The 21,907-nt window shown below is 36.0% G+C and overlaps 1 protein-coding gene across 1 annotated transcript in view; it reads right to left on the reverse strand.

Moving 5' to 3' along the window:
* Positions 1-8,903: 8,903 nt before the first annotated feature.
* LOC104606960 (ALA-interacting subunit 1-like) overlaps positions 8,904-21,907 on the reverse strand; it is a 39,926-nt gene continuing 26,922 nt past the window's right edge. Inside the window, exons 3-9 of the mRNA XM_010272420.3 lie at positions 13,784-13,842; positions 13,612-13,686; positions 13,401-13,517; positions 13,204-13,274; positions 11,986-12,286; positions 11,586-11,875; positions 8,904-9,265 (exon numbers count right to left, since the gene is read on the reverse strand). Of these exons, the coding sequence (XP_010270722.1) occupies positions 9,205-9,265; positions 11,586-11,875; positions 11,986-12,286; positions 13,204-13,274; positions 13,401-13,517; positions 13,612-13,686; positions 13,784-13,842 (974 nt within the window). The 3' untranslated portion in view covers positions 8,904-9,204. The remainder of the gene's footprint in view (positions 9,266-11,585; positions 11,876-11,985; positions 12,287-13,203; positions 13,275-13,400; positions 13,518-13,611; positions 13,687-13,783; positions 13,843-21,907) is intronic.

Raw genomic sequence — 21,907 nt, forward strand, 5'->3', positions numbered from 1 at the left:
ATACAAATCATCTACAGTAGATAAAATAAATTATTTTTATAATTTTCAATTTTATTAATTTTGTTGAAAAATTTTGTTTGTAGAGTAGTTTTTTAAAAACAATAACTTTACTTTTTCAAATAATAAATATTTTTTCATTTTTAACAAATTCAAAAATAATCCAAAAGAAATCTATTAATATATAGTTTCGTCAAACTAGGCAATAATATGATTGTGTCGGTGCATATCAAATCGAATCAACCAATATGGTGCTATAGGGCCCAATAAGTAGGCATATTGTGTCAATATGCACAACTCATAGGATATGTACCCAGTAGACATGTTCATGGGTACGGCCGGTCGGGCTTTGCCTCTTTATCAACAAAAAATGTGCAGGCTCAAGCCCAAGCCCAAGCCTTTTATAAAGCCCTAAGCCTGAAGCCCGATCTATACAAAAAATCTTATTTTTTGTGTAATTTTATAAACTAATATTATAATAATTTAATTAATTAATAAACTAATTTGTATTTCCTAATAGTAAATTAATAATTTAAGAAACAAATATATATTATATATATTTATTATATATAACATAAATGTTTTTTATTATACATAATAGTATCGAGTCAGGCTTATTTGAGCCCGACATGAAAAATGACTGGGCGCGCGGGCCTAGAATTTTGTCGAAGCCCAAAAAATAACGGGTCGGGCCGTCGGGCTACCTGACCCATGAACAAGTCTAGTACCTAGTCGTGGCGTATCCTATCCATGTCCATGGATATGGATAGAATACATCTAGTATCGGGATTATCATATTGATACATTAAAATTTGGGTGCAACGTAGAGGATGTGAGTTCAAAGCATGGGTCAGCCTATTATCAGAAATGATATAGTTAGGGGGATAGTGATTTAATCCTTCATAATCGCCTTGAGCCTTGAAGCGTGAGGCATACACCTTGAGGCGTGAGGCAAGGCATGCATACAAATTTTGCCTCAAGGCTTAAGCCTCACATCAAAGTTGTAAGGCTTAAGACTCTATCGGAATGAGGAATAAGCCTCAAGCCTCAAGGCGTGAGGCAGCCTGAGGCGTAAAAAGGCGAAAGCCTCAAGTATGGATGATTTCTTAATGATTTAATGCAAAAAAAAATATATACATTTTTATAATTTAAACATATGGAGAGAAGACTTCAATAATTATAGGCCAAATAAGAAAGTGAAAAGAAAAACCAATATAGCAAATCAAATTCTATTAGTTTTTCCTAGTGTTTAAGAGAGTTCATGCAAAAAAAGACTAATCAAGTTCTTAGTTTCTTTTTGATAAATCAAGTGAGAATTTTCTTATTATTCTAAATGTAATGTTACAAGTTTGTTTATTTTTCTTATTTCTTCTACTAATAGATCTAATAGTAGTAGTAGTAGTAGTAGTAGTAGTAGTAGTAGTAGTAGTAATAATAATAATAATAATAATAATAATAATAATAATAATAATAATAATAATAATAATAATAACAGATCAAACCAACTATATGTGCTTTCTTCAAATTTTATTTTTTACATGAAATGTAAAATGTTTATAATTGTTAGTTGATTATTTTTTCCTTAAACTAGTCAACTAATTTAGGAGATTATGTGTTATTTTCATCAATTCACAAACTTTAATTAATTTTTCCTTATACTTTAAGGCTTATGCCTTACAATGCCTTGAGGCTTACACCTCACCTTTTTAGGTCATTACGCCTCAACTACGCCTCTCGCCTTTTAAAACTTTGCCCTATTCCATTAGCCAATTATTGGCTAGAGCCATTGTGATACCAAGCTTGACTATCATAGGTAATAAACTACTACTCCATGAGTAGTCGACTACTCAATGACACTAGTCTCGATTGTCACAGGTAATTGACTACTATCATATGGGCAGCCGACTATAGGATATAACTAACCTTAGAAACTTCAAGTAGCTAGGTGACTCCAAACACTTGGGTCCAACTCCTTAGGCCTCTTGACTTAGAATTTTCACACTTAAACTTAATATAAAGTATAGGGAAAGATTAGCATTTTAACCATTGGTCTCTAAGGTCTTGATTAAACAAAGGTCAATCAATTAAGCTCATTTTGTGTGCATCCTTACAAATGATTACATCAAGTCCTAAAAAGAGATAAACACAAGTTGGAAGCTCTGAATTGGATGATTTCTTTTTTCTCCTCTTCTTCTTAGTATGTTTCTTCTTTCTTTGAGAGTAATTAGTTCATTAGACAAGTGCCCATTTTACACATTTTAATAAGATATTGTTAAAACTTTAGCTCAATTAATGAAAAGCATGTGGTACAGTTGTACACTTAAGTTCAATCTATTAGTACTCTTAATGAGTTTATTATCATCAAAGCACATATGGTCAATAGGGTTCGTTAAGGCCACCAACAGAAGGTCAAAGATGGGTTTGCATCTCCTTCCACTTGAATATTGAAAAAGCCAAATTGACTTGCCAAGGGTCAATATGGTCCACTTAAATGCTTCAAGCAAGGCACTCAAATGCTTTAGGAAAGCTACAAAGCAAGGTTTTAAAAGGCTAAAGGCAAAGACGAGGCGGTTGGGTCTTGTAAGAGTGAGGCGTAAGCCTCAAGGCATTTTAAGGCATAAGCCTCGAACAAAAGAAAAAAAGGATATATTCAAGACAATAAAGACATAAAAAACATAAAATTAAGATCTTATATGGCTTGTTTGATATATTAGACACAAAATTAGTATTAATACACCCCAATGCACTGAAAGGGTGTATAAAATATCGACACTTTGAACCATGCACCTCTTTTTTTATTTTTTTTTTCAAAATTTTGCATTAAAGTTGTGCTTAGTTTTATGTTATTTAATTATTAAAAAGAATTTTTTAAATACAACAAAAATGGATATTGGTACCCCCAAGATACAATGGCATATCGTATCAATACTTTGAACCTTGCATGGTTAGAATCTTAACATAGTAGTTTTTTCCCTAAAATCTAAAAGCTAGAACAAAACAATATAGTCAAATCTTTAAAGCTCAGGGATATGAACCAATAGTGTTTTAAGAACAAAGCATTATCATTTCGTTTCTTGCACTTGTTTGCATTAGTGAAGAATGACCACCCATGTGATGCAAATTTAAAATAGATCATCAAATATGGGGCAAGTGGGGTAAGAATAAAGCATGAACAATACGGAATATGAACTAAAGTTAGCTATTTTTTTATACATTTATATGCATTTATTAATTATTTGTATGTTTATGTATTTGTTCAAAATGTCAATCTATACAAAACAAATCATTTTTCTCAAATTTCTATTTTACCCCTATTTAAAACTTAACATTAGCATGTCAAACAGTTAAAGCCTAAGCCTTGAACATTTTGAGATCAAAGGGCCAAAGGCGCAAGCCTCAAACAACTTAAGGCCTAAGCCTTTCTAGTGGGGTATGAGGCTATTGAGGTCAGGCCATTTTTTCTTAGCCTTGCTTCAAGGCTTAGGCCTTTGGCTTAGCCTTAATAGCCTTTTAAAACAATGCCACAAAGTACTTTCGTTGACCTGTCGACAACAAAGTTTCCATGGTAATCACAAGCCAAGACCCAACACCGGATAACCGAGTGCGGGTTTTTTATTGTGCTCTTTCCATATTTTCCATAGGATAAAGAGGTAGAGCCCAAGTAACGATATCCCTCCCATTTGATGTTTGCTGGCCCAATTCTGTCTACTTGGCCAGCCACTCCAGGAGGGAAATTAAGAGAGGTTTTCAGCATAGCTCAATGTGATAAAAGGCTCCAAACCAAACCACTTGTGCTCTGAAGTAATATATATAATAATAGGTGTTCTAATGTCTCATGCTCTCAGCCACATATGGGACATGACATAAGAGTCACATAGGTTAACAATTTCTTCAATTCCATTATTAGATGATGGCTGTCGTTTCAGCCTCCAGTGGGTGCGTTTACAAGGAAAAAAGCTATTCTAAAATAAGGGTTTTAGATGCAATAGATTAAAACAAGGGAGAGAGCAAAACAGAGTAAGAAAAAGGTTGCAATATCTTCATAGGTATTCTAGTTTTTCTTCAAAGAGTAATGTATTCTAGTGGCTTCCTAAGCAAGCCATATGAAAGCTTCTTACAACTAAGCCAAGTTAAAATAAAATAACTAAAAACCCAATTAAAATTAACTTTGTACATGTTGTAGAGTAAAACAAAATAAAATATAAAACTTCTAACTTTTGGCACATTAACTATAATCCACAAGAGTGGAGATGCAACTATTAAAGAATAAAAATCTATTCAGGGACTTTATTTAACAATTTAACCTCTTGACATGGTATCAAAGTTTGTACAATAAAGTATTCTAGCATTTAATCTTCGTCGCACCTATTATAATTAATTAAATTTCAGCACAAAGTATGGATGGGACTGTTCTTGTCCATACTTCAAACCCATAAGCTTTTACTTGAGGGGGCATATGTTAAAGAATAAAAATCTATTCAAGGACCACACCTAATAACTTGAGCTTTTAGATTGAATGGTTCCCTGAACAACCATTTACACATCACCACATGAAATTAAGGATATAGAGTTGAACACCCTTGATTTTTCCAAAATTGCTTCCAAGACATACCTCTCCAAGTGAGCTCTAGTGTAGATGAGGATGCATTGTTTTTTGTAATGAATTTATATGCAGAGGAGAAGCTAATTCATCCGTTAAGTTCAATCCCAACTCATAAATTTGTCGTTTGAGCCATGTTCAAAAGGTTCAAAATGTTACAATGTATCATACCATACTTTTATTTCTTTTTTTTTTTTTTACTGACAAAAATATTCATATAGAAACCAATTCATCAAGAACCACTGACTCCAAAACGGCACTGGTAATAGCACCCCTGAAGGACACAACTAGAGAATGTGCTAGAACATTATTGACTCTATTTACATATTTGAATTTCAGGTGAGTGGCAACACTAGAAATTTCCAATATATCAATCAGAATGTGCTGACATATGAACAAGAATAAGTGTGGCCAATAAGACCTCCTCTTGGTTTTGTGAGGCAACACTTCAGGTCTGTTTGTTTGTTCTTAAGTTTAATATCTAAAAGTGCAATAATTACATTAAGAGATATATTAGTATTGGTGAACTTTTATTTCTCTGAATTCTGAATGCAGAAAATGTTGTTTAGAATTCTGAATTTTGAAAATTTTCAAATATTCATTTTAACTTCATATATGAGAGTTTTTATTTGTATTTTTTAGGGTATCATTTGAAAACAAAAAGTTGTATGAATACACTTTAAGAGATAAGAGAAAACAAACAACCATTTGTTTCTTAAAGTTAAATGATTCTTCTTAAGAGATAAGAGTTAAGAGGGAACGAACAAGCCTTTCTTCAGGATCCACCCTCTCTTCGGTAATCACCTTCCTATTTCTTGATGAGGGGTAGTTTGGTCTTTCAATGACATCATGACACGTAGCCAATAAGACCTCCTATGATATCTCTGTTGTAACTCGATTAGGCGACCTACTCAGTCCGACATTCAAACTGTTTGTCAACAGGAAGAACCACATCGCGCATAATATCGACAGTGCAGTTGAAAACATTAGAAACCGCAACAATGATTCATTATTCATCTTCTTTAGGCGATGTTTGCACTCACCGGATCATGAACCCAACCAGCAACTGACGCAGCAGCACAATACTATAATCTCCATCCCAGCGTCGAACGAAACCAGATGGCACAAACTACAGAGCAAGTCCGAAATATATGTTCTGGGGTTTCTGTTGTATTACAACAGTATGAACAGCCAGAATTAGATGAGTCTCCAAATAACTTGTCCCTCATGGATAAAATTTTAATTTCCAAAATTTGCACCAAAAACCATCCTCTTGACTGGAGCCTCCATCCGATACCTATAGCTTATATACACTGATTTCGCAGAGAACCTTCCACTCCTCTCAGCTGCCCAGATTCACCCATCCTATGTCTGCTCACCGTTACGCCGAGAATAGCTCGGACAGAATCTTGGTCAAAATCAGGTTTGATCCAACAGGTCACCGACTCTTCCGATCAAATAAGGATCATGAACTGTAGGCAACTAGAGCTAGAAATTCGGCATTGCAGGCACCCACGGGTCCCCCCAAATTCTGGTAGACAACCCATCTCCAATTCTTCGAATGCACCCCTTCCACGGTAACTTCCTAGCATTGCAAATACCCCTCCACTCCACATCCAGCATTCGGATTTTTTAAATTTTAATGGATACCTCCATAAAATCCTCAAACGGGAAATGCTTCTTCAGAAGTTTCTAATTCGATGATGGATTCTTAGTTCTTATTTATGTATGATAATGCCCAACTTTGAATAATTCACCGTCTCCAATTCCCTCAAACGTTTCTTTTCCAAAAATCATAAATGTCATCTGCAAACATGATGTGATATTACATAATAGAAAGCTTCATTTTGTCAACAAATAATGAACAGATATGGAGACGGGGGGTCACCTTGCCGCAACCGCCTCTCTAAAACAAAAGGTCTCAGAATTTTTAGCATTTACCAAGAGAGAGAAAACTGGAGAAGATACACGTATGAATTAAAGCCAGGGCAGAGCCAAGTATCTTGGCGGGGGGAGGGGGTCATTGGCCCCCCAAACTTTTTTGTTAAATAATATTTATATATTAGCGGAGGGGCCTTACATTGCAGGGCTTGCAAAAACTAAATTATAGTATAGGAAAAAAATGAATTTGCAAAATGTAAATTTTTTAATTAAAAGTTTAAAATAAGTAGAAATTTATGGATAATAATATATTTAATTTAATAAATAAAACAATAGATAAATAAATAAAATTTTCAGTTTTGAAGTCAATTTAATATAAATAAATCAATTTTGTTGTTAAATAAAGAGTACAAATCTTTTTCTCAATTTCTTAGTCGGGCTTTGGGCTTTATATGGGGTCAGGCTTGGGCTCAAGATCTAGGCCGGATGGTCTAATCATGCTTAGGGTTGGACCTGAATATGTTCCATTGATATAAAGGCAAAGCCTAGCATGGCCTATGAATAGGTTTAATCCCAACCCCGGAGGTAGAGACAAGAGGACCCCAAGAAACCATGGCCCCCCTATTGCCCAACAAATCTCCACTCTTCATCTATATTTCCCCCCTCCCCCATTCCCCACCCCAATGGTTACCCCCCCACCCCCCAATCCACTTTAATTTTGGCACCCCTCATAAAAAATTCCTAACTCTGCTTCTACCCAACCTAGACTATTGATAGCACTAAATTATCCCCCAATCCACTTAGATTTTAGCCCCCCTCATAAAAAATTCCTAACTCCGCCCCTGATTAAATCCCAAGGCCTCTTGAATCTTGGACACAAACACCCATTCCACTCAATCATATTCTTTTGTCATATCAACTTAAGAGCAAACACCCCATTCTTCTCTTTTGTATTCTTGATATAGTGGATTATTTTGTGTGCCACAATTCACTCTATCAACCATATTTTACCAACCAGTTTTTAAACCTTAGGATACACTAAATATATGGAATTTGAGGCATCTATCAAGTTTAAAGTACAGTTTTAGGTTTCCAATAATTGTGGCAAGATGGTGGTTGATTAAAACTTAAAGCCTATTTGGGAAGGCTTCTGAGTTTGGGGTGGGTTGTGTTAATTGAGCTACGGTGGCTGAGCACTAGACCACTAGACCATCTCATGCCACGCTAATAAGTAAAATAGCATAAGCTTCATCAAACTTGGGGGGTCACATGTGATCCAAATAAATAATATAATATATTAATATTTTATAAACGTTAATGAAATGAATGATCTATCAAATCCACACTAATCCATATTTATTCCAAAAAATGGTTTTTAACTTTAGAATAAAATTTATAGAAATAAAAAATACTAAGAATAAAATAATTATTTTCGTAATTAAAATTTATGAATTTTCATATGATATGTATCTAAGAAATTCCAATAAATCTGATATATTTTTAAATTAAGATTATACTTTTATAAATTATTAATTAATATTTTATTTTACATTAAATAACAATGTATTTATTAATTACATAAATAAAAATAGTGTTTCCAAAATATTTGAGAATTGAATATTAAGTTGACTATTTTTGTTAATATATAAAAGTAAGTAATAAAATTAAAAAAAAATGATTTAGTAACTAAAATATAATGGTTGCATGTGACAATTCTCATGAATGTTATATATGTTTTAGGTTAGTTATATATTTCTGTGATTATTAATTTATAATTTAACTTAAATAAATAAGAACATAATAATTGGCTTCTTACATGTAGTAATTTGTAAAATCTAAAATATATGTTTCATGTATTTTGGATTATTGATCGATGCATTATCATATACTGGTGTAATGTATTTTTTTCATATGTACCATTAAAACATGTATTTCTTATATATTTATATCTTATTCATGGTTATTTCAATTTTAAATCTAGTGCTAATAATGCATTTGTGGGATCTAAGAATTTCTCTAATGTATTTATATGTACCTATATCTTTCCACTGTATCTAAGTATATCTATATCCAAGCTTCCTAATACAATCCACAACGCCAATATTTTGAACCTTGCTATCAATTGTCAACCCAAAAATTTTAATCAAAGTATCAAACTGTTTGTAGAATAAAGGCATCAATATTATATTGCTACACAAAGTACTCACGCAGAAGAAACATCTTTATGAACTAGTATTATCAGGAAGATGCACCCGTCAGGCCAAGAGAGAAGAGACCATAACCCATTGTTGGTCCAAACCACCTGGAATCTGGGTGGGGTTGAACTGGATACGGTCCTAACCTTTTTACAGATTAAAAAAAAAAAAAACTCTTTTACGGGCTAAAACCTTCTCTGACCGATCGATGGAAATGAAAGTGCACAAAATGCCAGGAACATAAATTAAGACTTATATGGGAAAATGATATTCAACAACTGATCCTAACTCTAGATTTGGCCTCTTCTGAAGAGAAATGTATACAAGTATACAACTGATGCCCAATGGTTCCCTGAGTATCAACAGTAAAGCTTTATATACATTCGGATCACTAGTCCATGGCATAAGCAATTATATATATCATCTTGATGAAATAGGATAACGATGGAAGACCATCCTCCATGAATGCCTAGTGTAGTCCTGCATCCAAAGTGCTGCCTAAAAATTGAAAATGGCAGGTAAGGAAGAGTTCTAGTTTGGATGTCCAGACGGATTTCTGTTCCATGACAAGAAGGAAGGGTCCCCCAGAGGCCTGCAGAAATGCCAACACAGGTTCAGCCGATGTATCAACCATTAACTGGTACTTGAAACAGAGAATCGTAATTGTATTATTCTGATGCTTCTTTATCTGATTAGTGATTATCTACAATCTACACAGGCCATACATATAATCTCATATATAGTATTGGTATGTATCGTGTAAGGGTAAAACTTGGACAGGCCCATCCTGAACCTGGCCAACCCAACACGCAATTTTACACCGGCTGGGCTTGTTCAGTCCTCTGGCTGGCTCAGGGAGTTCAGGTTTTTTTTGGGGGGGTTGGGCCTGGGCCTAACCCTTAGGTAGCCTGAACCCAGCCTAATCCCCGCCGAGGCCCCAGCCTAACTCTATACATGTATAAAACATACTTTTATTTTGGCAAACCATACATATACACATTAAGTTTTTATTTCAACTTTTAGTATGGACTGATTGACCAACCCAGTCCAGGCTTGGGCCTTAGGCTTAATTCTTAGGGTTGGGCCTGGATTGAGCTTAAACCCCGCCCAGCCCACCTGATTCCTAGTATCATGTTTTACAAACTACAAACTGACCTATATTTAAAATTTGAACAGTAGAAACAATTGATCAGTGAAAGAAATATTGTATCCTTGAAGGCCATAAATTGTGAGATACAGACACAAATAAGGATGTGGAAAACAAGGATAGGACTATTTCCTTAAATCCAGGACATTTATGCAGGTATGGATATCCTATTTTACATAATTTTAAAAGTGTTAATGCTATAGAGTACATCTAGAAATGTCATCCAGTGTTGTATCCAGCAAATATCATGCCTGATACCAAATACAGGTATCCAGGTATCAAACAAAGTCTACAGGACTACAGCTACTTGGTGGGAAACAAGGATAGGACTATTTCCTTAAATCCAGGACATTTATACAGGTATGGATATCCTATTTTACATTGATCACATTGCCGCCCCATGGCCATCCCACAGCACATCCCAACTGTGTTTTGGGAACATCTCCCAATGAAAAGTACAGGAGATGTTCCCAATGGACACTGAGATGTACATGTGGGGCGTGCTCTGTGGGGCGCAAATATGAACTCTATTTTTATGTGTTAATGCTATAGACTACATCTAGAAGTGTCATGCAGTGTTTGTATCCAGCAAATATCATGCCTGAAACCAATATGCTAGGCATGTACAGGTATCCATCCAGGTATCGAAGTCTACAGCTACTTCTTGGTGGGACAGAAACAACAGGAATAAAAACAAGAAAATAATAAATAAAAGAAGAAAAAACTTGGGAGGAAAACAAGAAGAAGAAGAAGAAGAAGAAGACAAGAAAGAACCTCATATCACAAGTATCCAACATTGTAGAAGGGGAACCTTTATCCTGTGATCACTGACCACATAGGTCTTCCACAGGACTAAAAGTTCTAGTCATAATTTTAGATCAAGAAAGTTACTTAGGGAATAAGCAAAAAATAATAATTGCATTTTTGGTGAAGGAGAAAAAGAGGTCATATTTATTTATTTTTTCTCCAAATTCAATAGAAACTTACAAGTCTAAATTAGAGTGGCAATATACAATAAGGGGCCTCACCACTTAGATAAGGAAATCAGTTTGACATCAGGTTCTAATCTAATTAACACCCATACCCATGGTCATATGTTAGTCCAACCATTCATCACGGCTTGAAGCATCCTCAAAATTTTATCAATTTTTTATTTTATTTTCATAATAAAAATTTTGGAAATATAACTAGGGGTACAAGTCAAGAACCTGACTTGAAGAATTTATACAGCATTGGGCCTGGTAAACACTCAACCCAAGCCAGCCAAAGTGGAAGGCCTAAACGTAACTAAAGGCAACAACCCAGGGAAATTATTTTAAAATCCTTGGCGCTTTTGTCACTAATTAATACACAAATTTCTTTAAGATTAACAAGGTCCCTCTCTCACAAACAACACACAAAGTAAAAGTTAGTTCAGAATATGGAGGCATTTTTAAAACCAGTCTGTGCATCACATGGGTCCCTTAGTTTCCAGGAGAAAAAAGAAGAAATTTTTTGTCTCTCCAAATTCCATAGAAACTAACAAATTTAAATTAGAGTGGCAATCTAATAAGGGGCCTTGCTGCTCAGACGAGGAAAATGGTTTGGCACTTTGGCATCAGGTTGATTAAACCACCCATACCCATTGTCATACGTTCCTAAACAAACCCATTGGTGGGTAACAAGTTCCCCATCTTTTGAGGGCTCCTATTAAATCACAACCCTTCAAATTAAAGACATGGTCAAGAGAAAATAATATCATGGACCAACTGGAGCAGTCACTCACCTTGGCTTTATAACGTAGACAAGTATGAAGCTTATTGCAAAGAACAGACACATTCCACCAACAGTAAGATATGCAATGCCTAGGAAATCATTCTTTCCACCTATCCAAGTTGTTGTTGACAGAACTAGCTTCTTTTTGCCCCCGAAACTGTAAGTATTATAGTTGTTCTGTATTACCACCGTTATCACTTGCTTGGCTTCAAGGTCCACCTCTATCTTCCCATAAAGTTTTCTGAAAGTTGGCAGTGCTGCTGTTCGCATCCAAACAATAAGGTCCTCTTGTTCACTCAACTGTCATAAGTTGCATAAATAGCCAAACATAAGGATCTGAGAAAGTCAGGATTAAAACCAAACAAACTAGGAAAAAAACAAGAATGATGAGAAGAAAATAAAGCATTTACTGGTTTTTTGTCATCAAGTTTAGCACCCCCAATCAAGCTTCCATTCTGGAAATTTTTTGGAAATACATCAGAACCAAACTTACTGTCCTGGTCACTTTTCCAGGCAATGTTTTTCTTGCTAACTTCTAACACTTGATTATTAATTGAAAACCCATAGGTATCATTGAACAAGCTCCAAGCAATGAGACCACAAGGAACAATTGGAGACCCCCCTGGAGTGGTTCCTTCAGGATTACAGGAACTTGTGTCGGTCTCACTTTCCTTGCTCCGCAGTTGTTTATCGCTTCTGCTTTTGACATACCTGGAAACAAGTATTTTAACAGAGTATCATCTACTGTCCAGGAGAGTATGTGTCCAGATTTTCTTCAAGAAATACAAGCAGACTTCTTAAAACATAATGTGGTTAAAGAAAATGTTACCTAGGCCCATCCTAATCATAGCCCTGATTAATAAAAGTTAAAAATGACCTCAATATGAGATCAAATCAATGTATCCTGGTAAAATGCCTAGAAGTTTTTTTGGAAACAGTAATTTACATGTATTTAGTTATTTACTATTAACATAGAAGAACATTGGTATTAGGTAACTTAATACTACAAATTTTTTAGATATGGTCAAGGAGTGGGAATAACCAATTATTTTAGCTTTCTTAATTAAATATATGTCCACTTGGGTCTAAAATAAACACATTGTCAAATACACCACCAAGCTAAAAAATATCAACGGTCAATAGATAATGCATATATATTAATGGAAAGAAAATTATTCGTCATTGTTAGGAGGAACATTATGCATTGTTTCTTCATGGGAAGACCAAAAACAATTCTTATGTCCAAAAACATAGCAACAATAATTCAAACTATATAATGACTGTATTTATTTGTTTATTACAAAATGCTAGAAAAACTTTATACATGCAAAAGGTTTGTCAGACAAAATAACCAGCAAAAGGTGCCATAAGATTTGCTAAATTTATCTGATAATTAACAAAATCATATTTACAATACTAAAAGACCTTGCTACATGATAAGTCAGTATTCAGTAAGCTGGCAAAACAATGATGTCAAACCTATTCATCCACTACTTATCCTCCAACAACAATAAAGGAAGAGGGGGAACAGACCAAGGAAACCCTAATAAAAAACTAGCAAAATTCAATCCTGAAGCTGAAGGAAAATATGACAAAATGAATTCTCATTTCATGTGAAGAGTGCCCACCTGCGATGGTTCTGGTAGAAGTTATCGAGCTGATAATAAACATATACAGGATTCTTCATGTGCTTTGGAACCTGAAACATATGTGCAATTAATGGCTCACAAAAGATATAATTATGCTCCAAACACGTATAGAGCAAGAATACACCAAAAAATCCACTTTCTTGGTGCACCAAAGTTCTTAGTGGAATTGTACCAACCTCCAGAGTCCTTGTACAGGTCTTGTTTGTTTCATTGCTTTGTATAAATGCAAGCATATTTTCGCTATAATTCAGAGGAACACAGTCTTTATCATAGCGGTCTACAATTTCCACCACCTATAAATGAAGTAAACTTAACATGAAAGACCAAGATAAACTAAGAATAAGGTGCAAGTGCAGTGGAGGATCAGAGAAGGATTATGAATATTACACGCTCTGATGCAAACAAGGAAACAAGACCAATCGGGATGAAGATGATTCCGATAAATATAAAGGTTGTAATGACCTGACAAAAAATATTACATGAGACCATATTTCAGAGTGCAATAAAGAACAGTCCAGCAGATCAGAAAACAATTCTACCAGCTTTAAGCCAAACTTACCCATCCAGGAGTTAGAATTGGCTTGCAAGCAGGAAGTTCTTGCTGCGTAAACCTAGAATCTGCAATTGAGAAGTATCAAACTTTAGCTAAAAAAGAATGTTTTCAAAAGCATATACAATACCTAAAGCGATTCATCTAATTAGCAAAGAGGGGAAAAAACAACAAGGTAGCATTAAAAAAGCTAAGTAATAAATATCCTCATTAACACTTGCTAACCATTCTCACAATCCGCAGTCCTGTGTAATCTAACTGGCTAACCATGCTGATGGTGCTCTAAAACCAGTAGAAATGGTAATAGAATCTGCCAACTACCAATATTACTGCTCAAACACTACATATTGTATTGGTGGAGGATCGAGATAATCTTTAGTTTATCCATCTGAATAAATATAATAAGGGAGTGAGTTTGCTAGTTGAGTTGTTCAGAGAACTTTAACAGACCAAGTGATCATATGCATGATGACATAAATTTGGTCCCAAAGTGACTCCACATGTGTGCATGTTTCCTTATGTATATGATAAACTTGAGCTGAGAAGACCTAGACACATGACTAAAATAAGTTCTTTTATGTGGAAGTTTTTAAATTAAAAAAAAAAAAAAAAATTGAAACCTTGAATGGTAATATTATTTGGGGAAAACCACAAAACAAGGTGGGGCATAGGTGCTAATGTAGACAAGCCATGGATGGTCCAGTGTGCCCCAATACCACTATTACCACCACCATCCTCCATGGACAATCCAGAGGATTGCCCTAATGATACTTTTTATTATTTGTGTTTCAATAGCTAGTTAAGGGTTAATGAACAAGTTGACTAAGACTGATATTTCCAATGGGACCAAGAAGAGATGTTATTCTACTAAAGAAACCCAAAAAGAAAGAAAGAAAAGAAAAAAAAGAGAAAAAGAAAAACCTAGTTGAGATAGTTGAGAAAGTATAGAATGAATTGACAAAGAATTACTAGAGGAGAGAACAGATACTTGGGAAAAAAAGCTCCTGTAGAACATAATTCACTAATTTATATTCATCAAGATAACTCTTAAAATCTGAATGTGAGATTACAAAAAAGACTATTTATATACTTAAGCAAGGGGATTGATTTCCTTTACAAACTTCAATACTAAAATAAATATAACCTCTTTAAATTCTAAAATACTCCAACAATACATCCAACTCTTTACGCTATTCAAGTTTCTTTATATGATAATTACAAACTATTAAATTATTCTATAAAAGCTAAAATTTAACCAATTGGAAGAGTTTGGAAGGGTAGAAGAGAGGAAGGAATAGATTGGTCATAGGTTAATGGAGCTAGATGAGGAGGCTGAAAGGCAGTTGGGGGTGGAAGGGAGGGAGGAAGGCAGAATCTAAAAGTAAAACTAGAAGAAATTTTGAGAAAGGAAGAGATAATAGGAAGGCAAAAATCAAAATGCAAATGGCTCAAAGAAGGGGATGGTAACACAAGGTTCTCCCATGTCTTGGCAAATGGGAGGAAGAGGATAAAGACGGTCAAAATTGGAATTGAATGGATCATTTCTAACTGAAGAGGATATAACAAAGGCCTTTGTGGACCATTTAAAGTCCATCTTTGATAAACTGGGAGGATTGAAAGATCTCACAAGAGTTGAAGTGGCAGGAAGGGAATAGGGAGCTATTGGAAACTCTGGAGAAAAACTTTGAAGCTCAAGAAGTGAAAGAAGCAATTTTCTCTAATGATAGATCAAAAGCTCCATAACCGGATGGCTTTTCAATGGCTTTTTACCAAGACTGTTGGGACATCTTAAGAGATGACCCCTTGAAGGTTTTTGAGGAACTCTTTGGGATAAGCAAAATAAAATCGGGTGCTAATGCTACTTTTATTTCACCTAATCGCCAAGCAGTTCTGTACATTGTGTTATAAAATACTTTTATATTCTTAATTTTTTTGGGATTATAATTATAAAATAGACATTATTAAACTAAAATATTCATTTTGTGTGTTTATATACTAATTTCTTTTTATTATTTTCTTATTTGTTAGGGTTTAATCAACACTGTGAATAATTCGATTAACCCTAGTTCAATTCTAGGTCTGAAGTAAGTAAGAAGAGAAGAAAAGAGAGAAAGAAGAAAAAAGAAGGAGAAAGGGTTCAGTCTGAGAAAAAGAAAAGTCACCTCTCTCAGCCGACTCACTTTGTATTTACTCTTTGTATTACATTACAAAAGATAGGGTTGTCCCTCATTAAGTATGGAACACACAAATTAAACCCAAACAAAATAAACAACTTAACCTTAATTAGATAGACAAAAGAATTAACTACCCTTGTACTGTCGATTCTAACACTCCCCCTCAAGCTAGAGAGTCTATATCATATAGTCCCAGCTTGTCACATATGTAATCCACTCTTCCTCGACTCAACCCTTTTGTAAACAGATCTGCCCACTGGTTTCCTGAACCCACATGAGTTGTATTTATCACTCCATTGATCACCTTTTCTCTTACAAAGTGGTAGTCATCTTCGATATGCTTTGTTGAGATCATGAAAGACTAGATTAGAAGAAATATGGACAGCAGCTTGATTATCGCAGTACAACCTCATGGGTCCATCAATTGAGAACCCGATTTCCTGCAAAATATTTTTCAGCCACACTAGTTCACATGTAGCATGAGCCATAGCCCTATACTCAACTTTTGCACTGCTTCTTGCCACCATTGTTTTTTTCTTGCTCTTCCAAGTTACTAGATTGCCACTAAGGAAGGTACAATACCCTGTAGTGGATCTCCGATCAAACACAGATCCGACCCAGTCAACATCTGTATACCCCTCTATCTCAAGAGCTCATCCACTTTTGTATAACAGACCATGACCTAGAGCTCCCTTCAAGTACCTAACTATTCTTAGAACTGCTTTCCAATGCAGAACTCGTGCATAAACTGACTCACCATGCTTACAGCAAATGATATATCTGTCCAGTAATAGTCAGGTAGTTCAATTTTCCCACCAACCTCCTGTACCATCCAGGATCATCAAACTCTTCACCTGCATCAATACTCGACTTAACATTCAGTTCCATGGGTGTTTCAGCTGGTTTGGCACCCAACAACCTTGTCTCTTCAAGTAAATCAGGGACATACTTCCTTTGGAACAAGTTAATTCCATGTCTTGACCTTGCAACTTCCATTCCCAAGAAATATTTCAGCTACCCAGATCTTTTGTGTGGAAGTGATCCTGTAGAAAGTTTTTCAACCTGCCAATCCCATTGATGCCACTACCAGTTATGACAATATCATCCACATACACCACTAACAAGATTTTCCTAGCTTCTGATTCACGGATGAACACAGAATGGTCTACTTGACACTGTTTCATGCCAAAGTTCTTCACTACTTCACTAAATCTGCCAAACCACACACGTGGAGATTGTTTTAGTCCATAAATCGCCTTCTTAAGTTTGCAAACCCAGGTGGTTGCTCCATATATACCTCTTCAACTAGATCACCACGTAAGAAGGCATTTTTTATGTCAAGCTGAAAGAGGGGCTAATCATGCATTTGTGCTAAAGAAATCATAAATTGAATTGAAACAATCTTAGCCATAGGAGAAAATGTCTCTGTATAGTCAACACCATATAACTGAGAATAGCCTTTGGCCACTAACCTGGCTTTCAACCATTCCACACTACCATCTAGAAGACATTTCACTGTGTAGACCCACTTACATCCAACGACATGCTACTAGGAGGGAGAGTGATAAGTTCTCATCCATGTATGATTGTGTGCCAGTGCAAACAATTCCTCTTCCATTGCTTGTTACCACCCTATAGAAGTGATGGCTTCTTGGACAGTCTTAGAAATGGAAACAAATGATAACAAGGATATAAAATGCCGATGGGAAGCGTGAAGGTGAGCAATAGAAACATATTGAGAAATAGGATGAGATGTACAACTACGTTTACCTTTCCGCAATGCAATAGGAAGATTATGGTCAGAAGGAAGAGGTGCAACTGTAGGATCCGTCGACAAGGGCTGAACTAGAGGAGGGGCCAATGCTCTTCTGTGAGTATACACTTGTGTGATTGGTGGCCTCTCAGTATTAACCTGCATTGGAGAAGACGACGACTAAGATAGAACAGGAACCATAAGAAGAGGGTCCTCAACTGGAACTGAAAGTAGAAACATAGGAGCAGGAGGAGGGACATCAGCATTCAAGAAGAATGGAATTGACTCAAAGAAAGTGACATCAGAACACACAAAGGACCGATGAGAGCTAGGGTTATAACACTTGTACCCTTTCTAGGTTCTGGAGTAGCCAAGGAAGATGCATTTTGTAGCACGTGCATCTAACTTGCCCAGTCCAGGCCCTAAATTCTAAAAAAAAAAACAAACACAACCAAAGACTCTAGTTTGTAGCACGTGCATCTAACTTCTCATACACCTCACATGGGCCACTGACCATTTCCTTCCCAGAAGCACCAATAGATGTGGAGGGGATCTGATCAGCCTGCTGGTTCTCACTAATTGTACTACCACCACTAGTCATAGCATGATTAGCCCAAGTGTTGAGTGGACCATGTAAGTCATAATAGAAGTTAATAGTGTGTCCCTCTAATCCACAATATGTGCATCTCCTAGTACCAGTACTTCTTCCTCCACCATGACCTCCTCCTGAATCTTGACCTCCACTGCGGCTACCAATACGATTAAACGTAGGACCACCTCGAGTCCCTGGAAATCCACGACCACCTCCACCACTTCTATTTCCACGACCTCCCCCTCTTGTCACCACAAAACCAGACCTGTCCAAGAGAGAGTAAGACTTCGTAGGGTCAAGTTGCTCTCGCTGGAGCCAGAGGGTGATACACATTAAGCTCATTACGAAGGTTTCTCATGCTTGCATAGTATTCTTCTAAGCTTTGATTACCCTGCTTCAGGTTAAAGTACTCCTAGTAAAGTTGGTACACTCTAGTGGTATTATCTTGGCCAAAATAGAGTTTCTTAGCATAGTCCCAGATTTCCTTAGTTGTATTCAGGAACATAAAATTAACACTAATTTTAGGTTCCACGCTATTCCACAACCAGGTCATAATCTGTGCATCCTCCTATTCCCACTCACTAAATCCTAGAGAATCAGAGGAGGGTTTCTCCTCTCTCATATGTTTCACCTTTTTCTTGGCTCTTGAGAACACTTCCATAGATTTAGCCCATGGCACATAGTTCTCACCATTTAATTTGATAGAGATCATTTGAACATTCAGGTAATCAGGAGAAATCATAACACTTGTCTTATTATCACTACCCTCTCCAGTTGTTACCATCATAACAAAATCACTTCACACCACAAAAAAATCAACTATTATAAGCAAAAAATCGCCCTTTACTATTCAGCACTACACAAACCACACAATAAAGTACTGTTATGACCACACTGCTGCTGTCATGGGTTCAGCACCCAAAAACCCTACCATCACCACACATATCCAGGCATAAACAAAGAAAAAAAAAAAGTTCATATGCATACCTACCAATCAACACTGCCACATGGATGAGATCCAGCCCAAAAGAAAGAGAACACACTCCACTATTAGTCGATTAGAGATTTCTGTTCACACCTGTCCACAACCAGCCCCCTTCGTGTCATCAATTAGAGGGTTTCTAGCAAACCACCACAGCAACTAGAGGCATATTTACCTCCAAGAAGGAAAAACGACCACTCCTTTTTGGTCCTTATCAATCCTCCAATTCGTTTAAAAGTTACTTCAAAGAGAAGTTTTGATATGGCGATCTCAGGAGGACCAAGGGAGAGAAAAAAACTGATTTCCTAGGGTTCTGAGACCATGTGAATAATTCAATTAACCCTAGTTCAGTTCTAGGTCTGAAGTAAGTAAGAAGAGAAGAAGAAGAGAGAGAAAGAAGAGAAAAGGAGAAGGGTTCAGTCTGAGAAGAAGAAAAGTCACCTCTCTCAGCAGACCCACTTTGTATTTATACTCTTTGTATTAGATTACAAAAGATAGAGTTATCCCTCATTAAGTATGGGACACACAACTTAAACCCAGACAAAATAAACAACGTAACCTTAATGAGATAGATAAAAGACTTAACTACCCTTGTACTGTCAATTCTAACAAACACAAACATTGCTAAATGTTGTATTTAACCCTCAAAGACTTCTTCTTCCACTTTTTCTTTACTTCTTTTCCTATAACAAAGTAGGGGTTCAGCCCCCCATTTTTCGAATTTTCTTTTATTTCATCTTTTTCTTATGAATATGTTGATTTTCTATACTTTAAGGATATATGCTTTTTACTTTAAAAAAATCCATCGCCTAGGTGATGCCTAGGCACCCATCTAGGCAACTAGGTGACTAGGTGACAAGGTGCCCCCTATTGCCTAGCCTCACCTTGGCGCCTTGAAAACTATGTGGTACACTGGGTAAAAAACACTAGAGTTGTATGGATGATATAATCAAGGGCTGGAATGCAGTAGCCAAGTCCTCAAGACCCATAACTTCAGCTCAAGAAAGTTGGGTACCATCTGCACAACAAAGGATAAAACCCAATTTTGATGGGAGCTGACTTGGTAACCCGGGGCCTTTACTCAGGACCTTCATTAAAAGCTGAGTTGTTAGCTCTACGGAAAGGATTGAGATTGGAAAAACAAATGGGGCTACATCAGATTAAAGTGGAAGGGGATTCAAGGATAGGAATAGATTAGATGCAAAATGGAAACCTGAGAATCTGGATCCATAAGCAAGTCATGAAAGAAATATGGAATCTTACAAAGGAAATTGATGGTTAGAAGATCAACCAATAGCTTGGCTGATGGATTAGCAAAACAAGAACCAACAAGGAGTGAGCTTTTTTGGGCTGTTTTGCAACAGTGATTTATTTTGTGGGGCAGGACTCTTTTTTGGAGTGACTGATGTATTTCCTTCTTCTGATATGATGAATGAAGTTACCATTTCCAATCAAAAAGAAATATTATGAAGCTACCACCGGATTAAGAGGGACTGTAAGAAATTTGCTTTCCTTTGTCAACGGATTTTAACCCCTTCTATGTTCAAACCAGGGAATCAAATGGACTGACCAAAAGTTAACAACTTTACATATGTAACTTGGATTCAAACAAGTAGAAGCAATTGATGCTGCAATTCATTATTCTAAATGATGTATAAGAGCTATAAATTATCTACGGACTAAAGAAAATAAGGTGAAGAACTTCTGCAAGTTTGGTTTACTTATTGATTGCCATTTTACGTGAATAGCAGTTTTAGGTTTGCAGGTTTATCATGTTCTATACTAGAAAACATGGTTTGCTAATTTAAGCATGAAATTTAAACACGGCTTGCTAATATTCATCTTTAATACCAATCTATTGATCTGAAGCTGCTAATGTTTTTGAACTTGATCAACAAAGTCTGAGTTGATCAACATTCGTGACTATTGATGCAACTGAGCTTGACCAACCATCAAAAACCAGCAAACTAACAAAGCATCAAACCCTAAGATGCTAATGCGTTACACAGATGGGTTAAAGGACACACAGATGATTACAATCATAGTTCATAACCATTGAGCAGATTGAGCCTGTGGCCCCAAGGTCCCTCCTAGATTTAGATTTTTTTTGGAGGCTTTTTAATAATCATCTGATTTGAAAGGATGTTCTGTTTAGCAAAGGGATTGCTCCTGATAACATGTGCTTGCTTTGCAATGGGCAGGCTGAGTCCTTAGGTCATTTATTTCAATCTTCTCCTTTTGTAAAAGCTGTTATTTGTGCTAATCCATGGGGATTCAGAGTACAGCGAGATTATATTACATCTGTGTTAGATTTGGTGAATTTTTTGCTTCACAACAGGGAAGGTATTGTTGATCATGTTCTAGGCTAGTTTGCTATTGTATTCTGCTATATTTGCTATTGTTGATCATGTTCTTTGTGTTGTTTCTGATTTTAAGGTTTTGTGTAAAATAAATAATAGTTTTTTTATCAATAACACTTTACTTCACACCTAGGCCTCCCATTGGGGGCTAAATGCTCCCCCTCCCTAATATGGGATCCGGTGGTGGAAAGACTAGAAAGGAAACTGGCTTCCTGGAAAGCCAAATACCTTTCCTTGGGGGCAGAATCACTCTCCTAAAAAGTTCTCTTTCT

The sequence above is a fragment of the Nelumbo nucifera genome, chromosome 4 (assembly GCF_055504915.1).
Source record: "Nelumbo nucifera cultivar China Antique chromosome 4, China Antique-T2T, whole genome shotgun sequence".
NCBI lineage: Eukaryota > Viridiplantae > Streptophyta > Magnoliopsida > Proteales > Nelumbonaceae > Nelumbo > Nelumbo nucifera.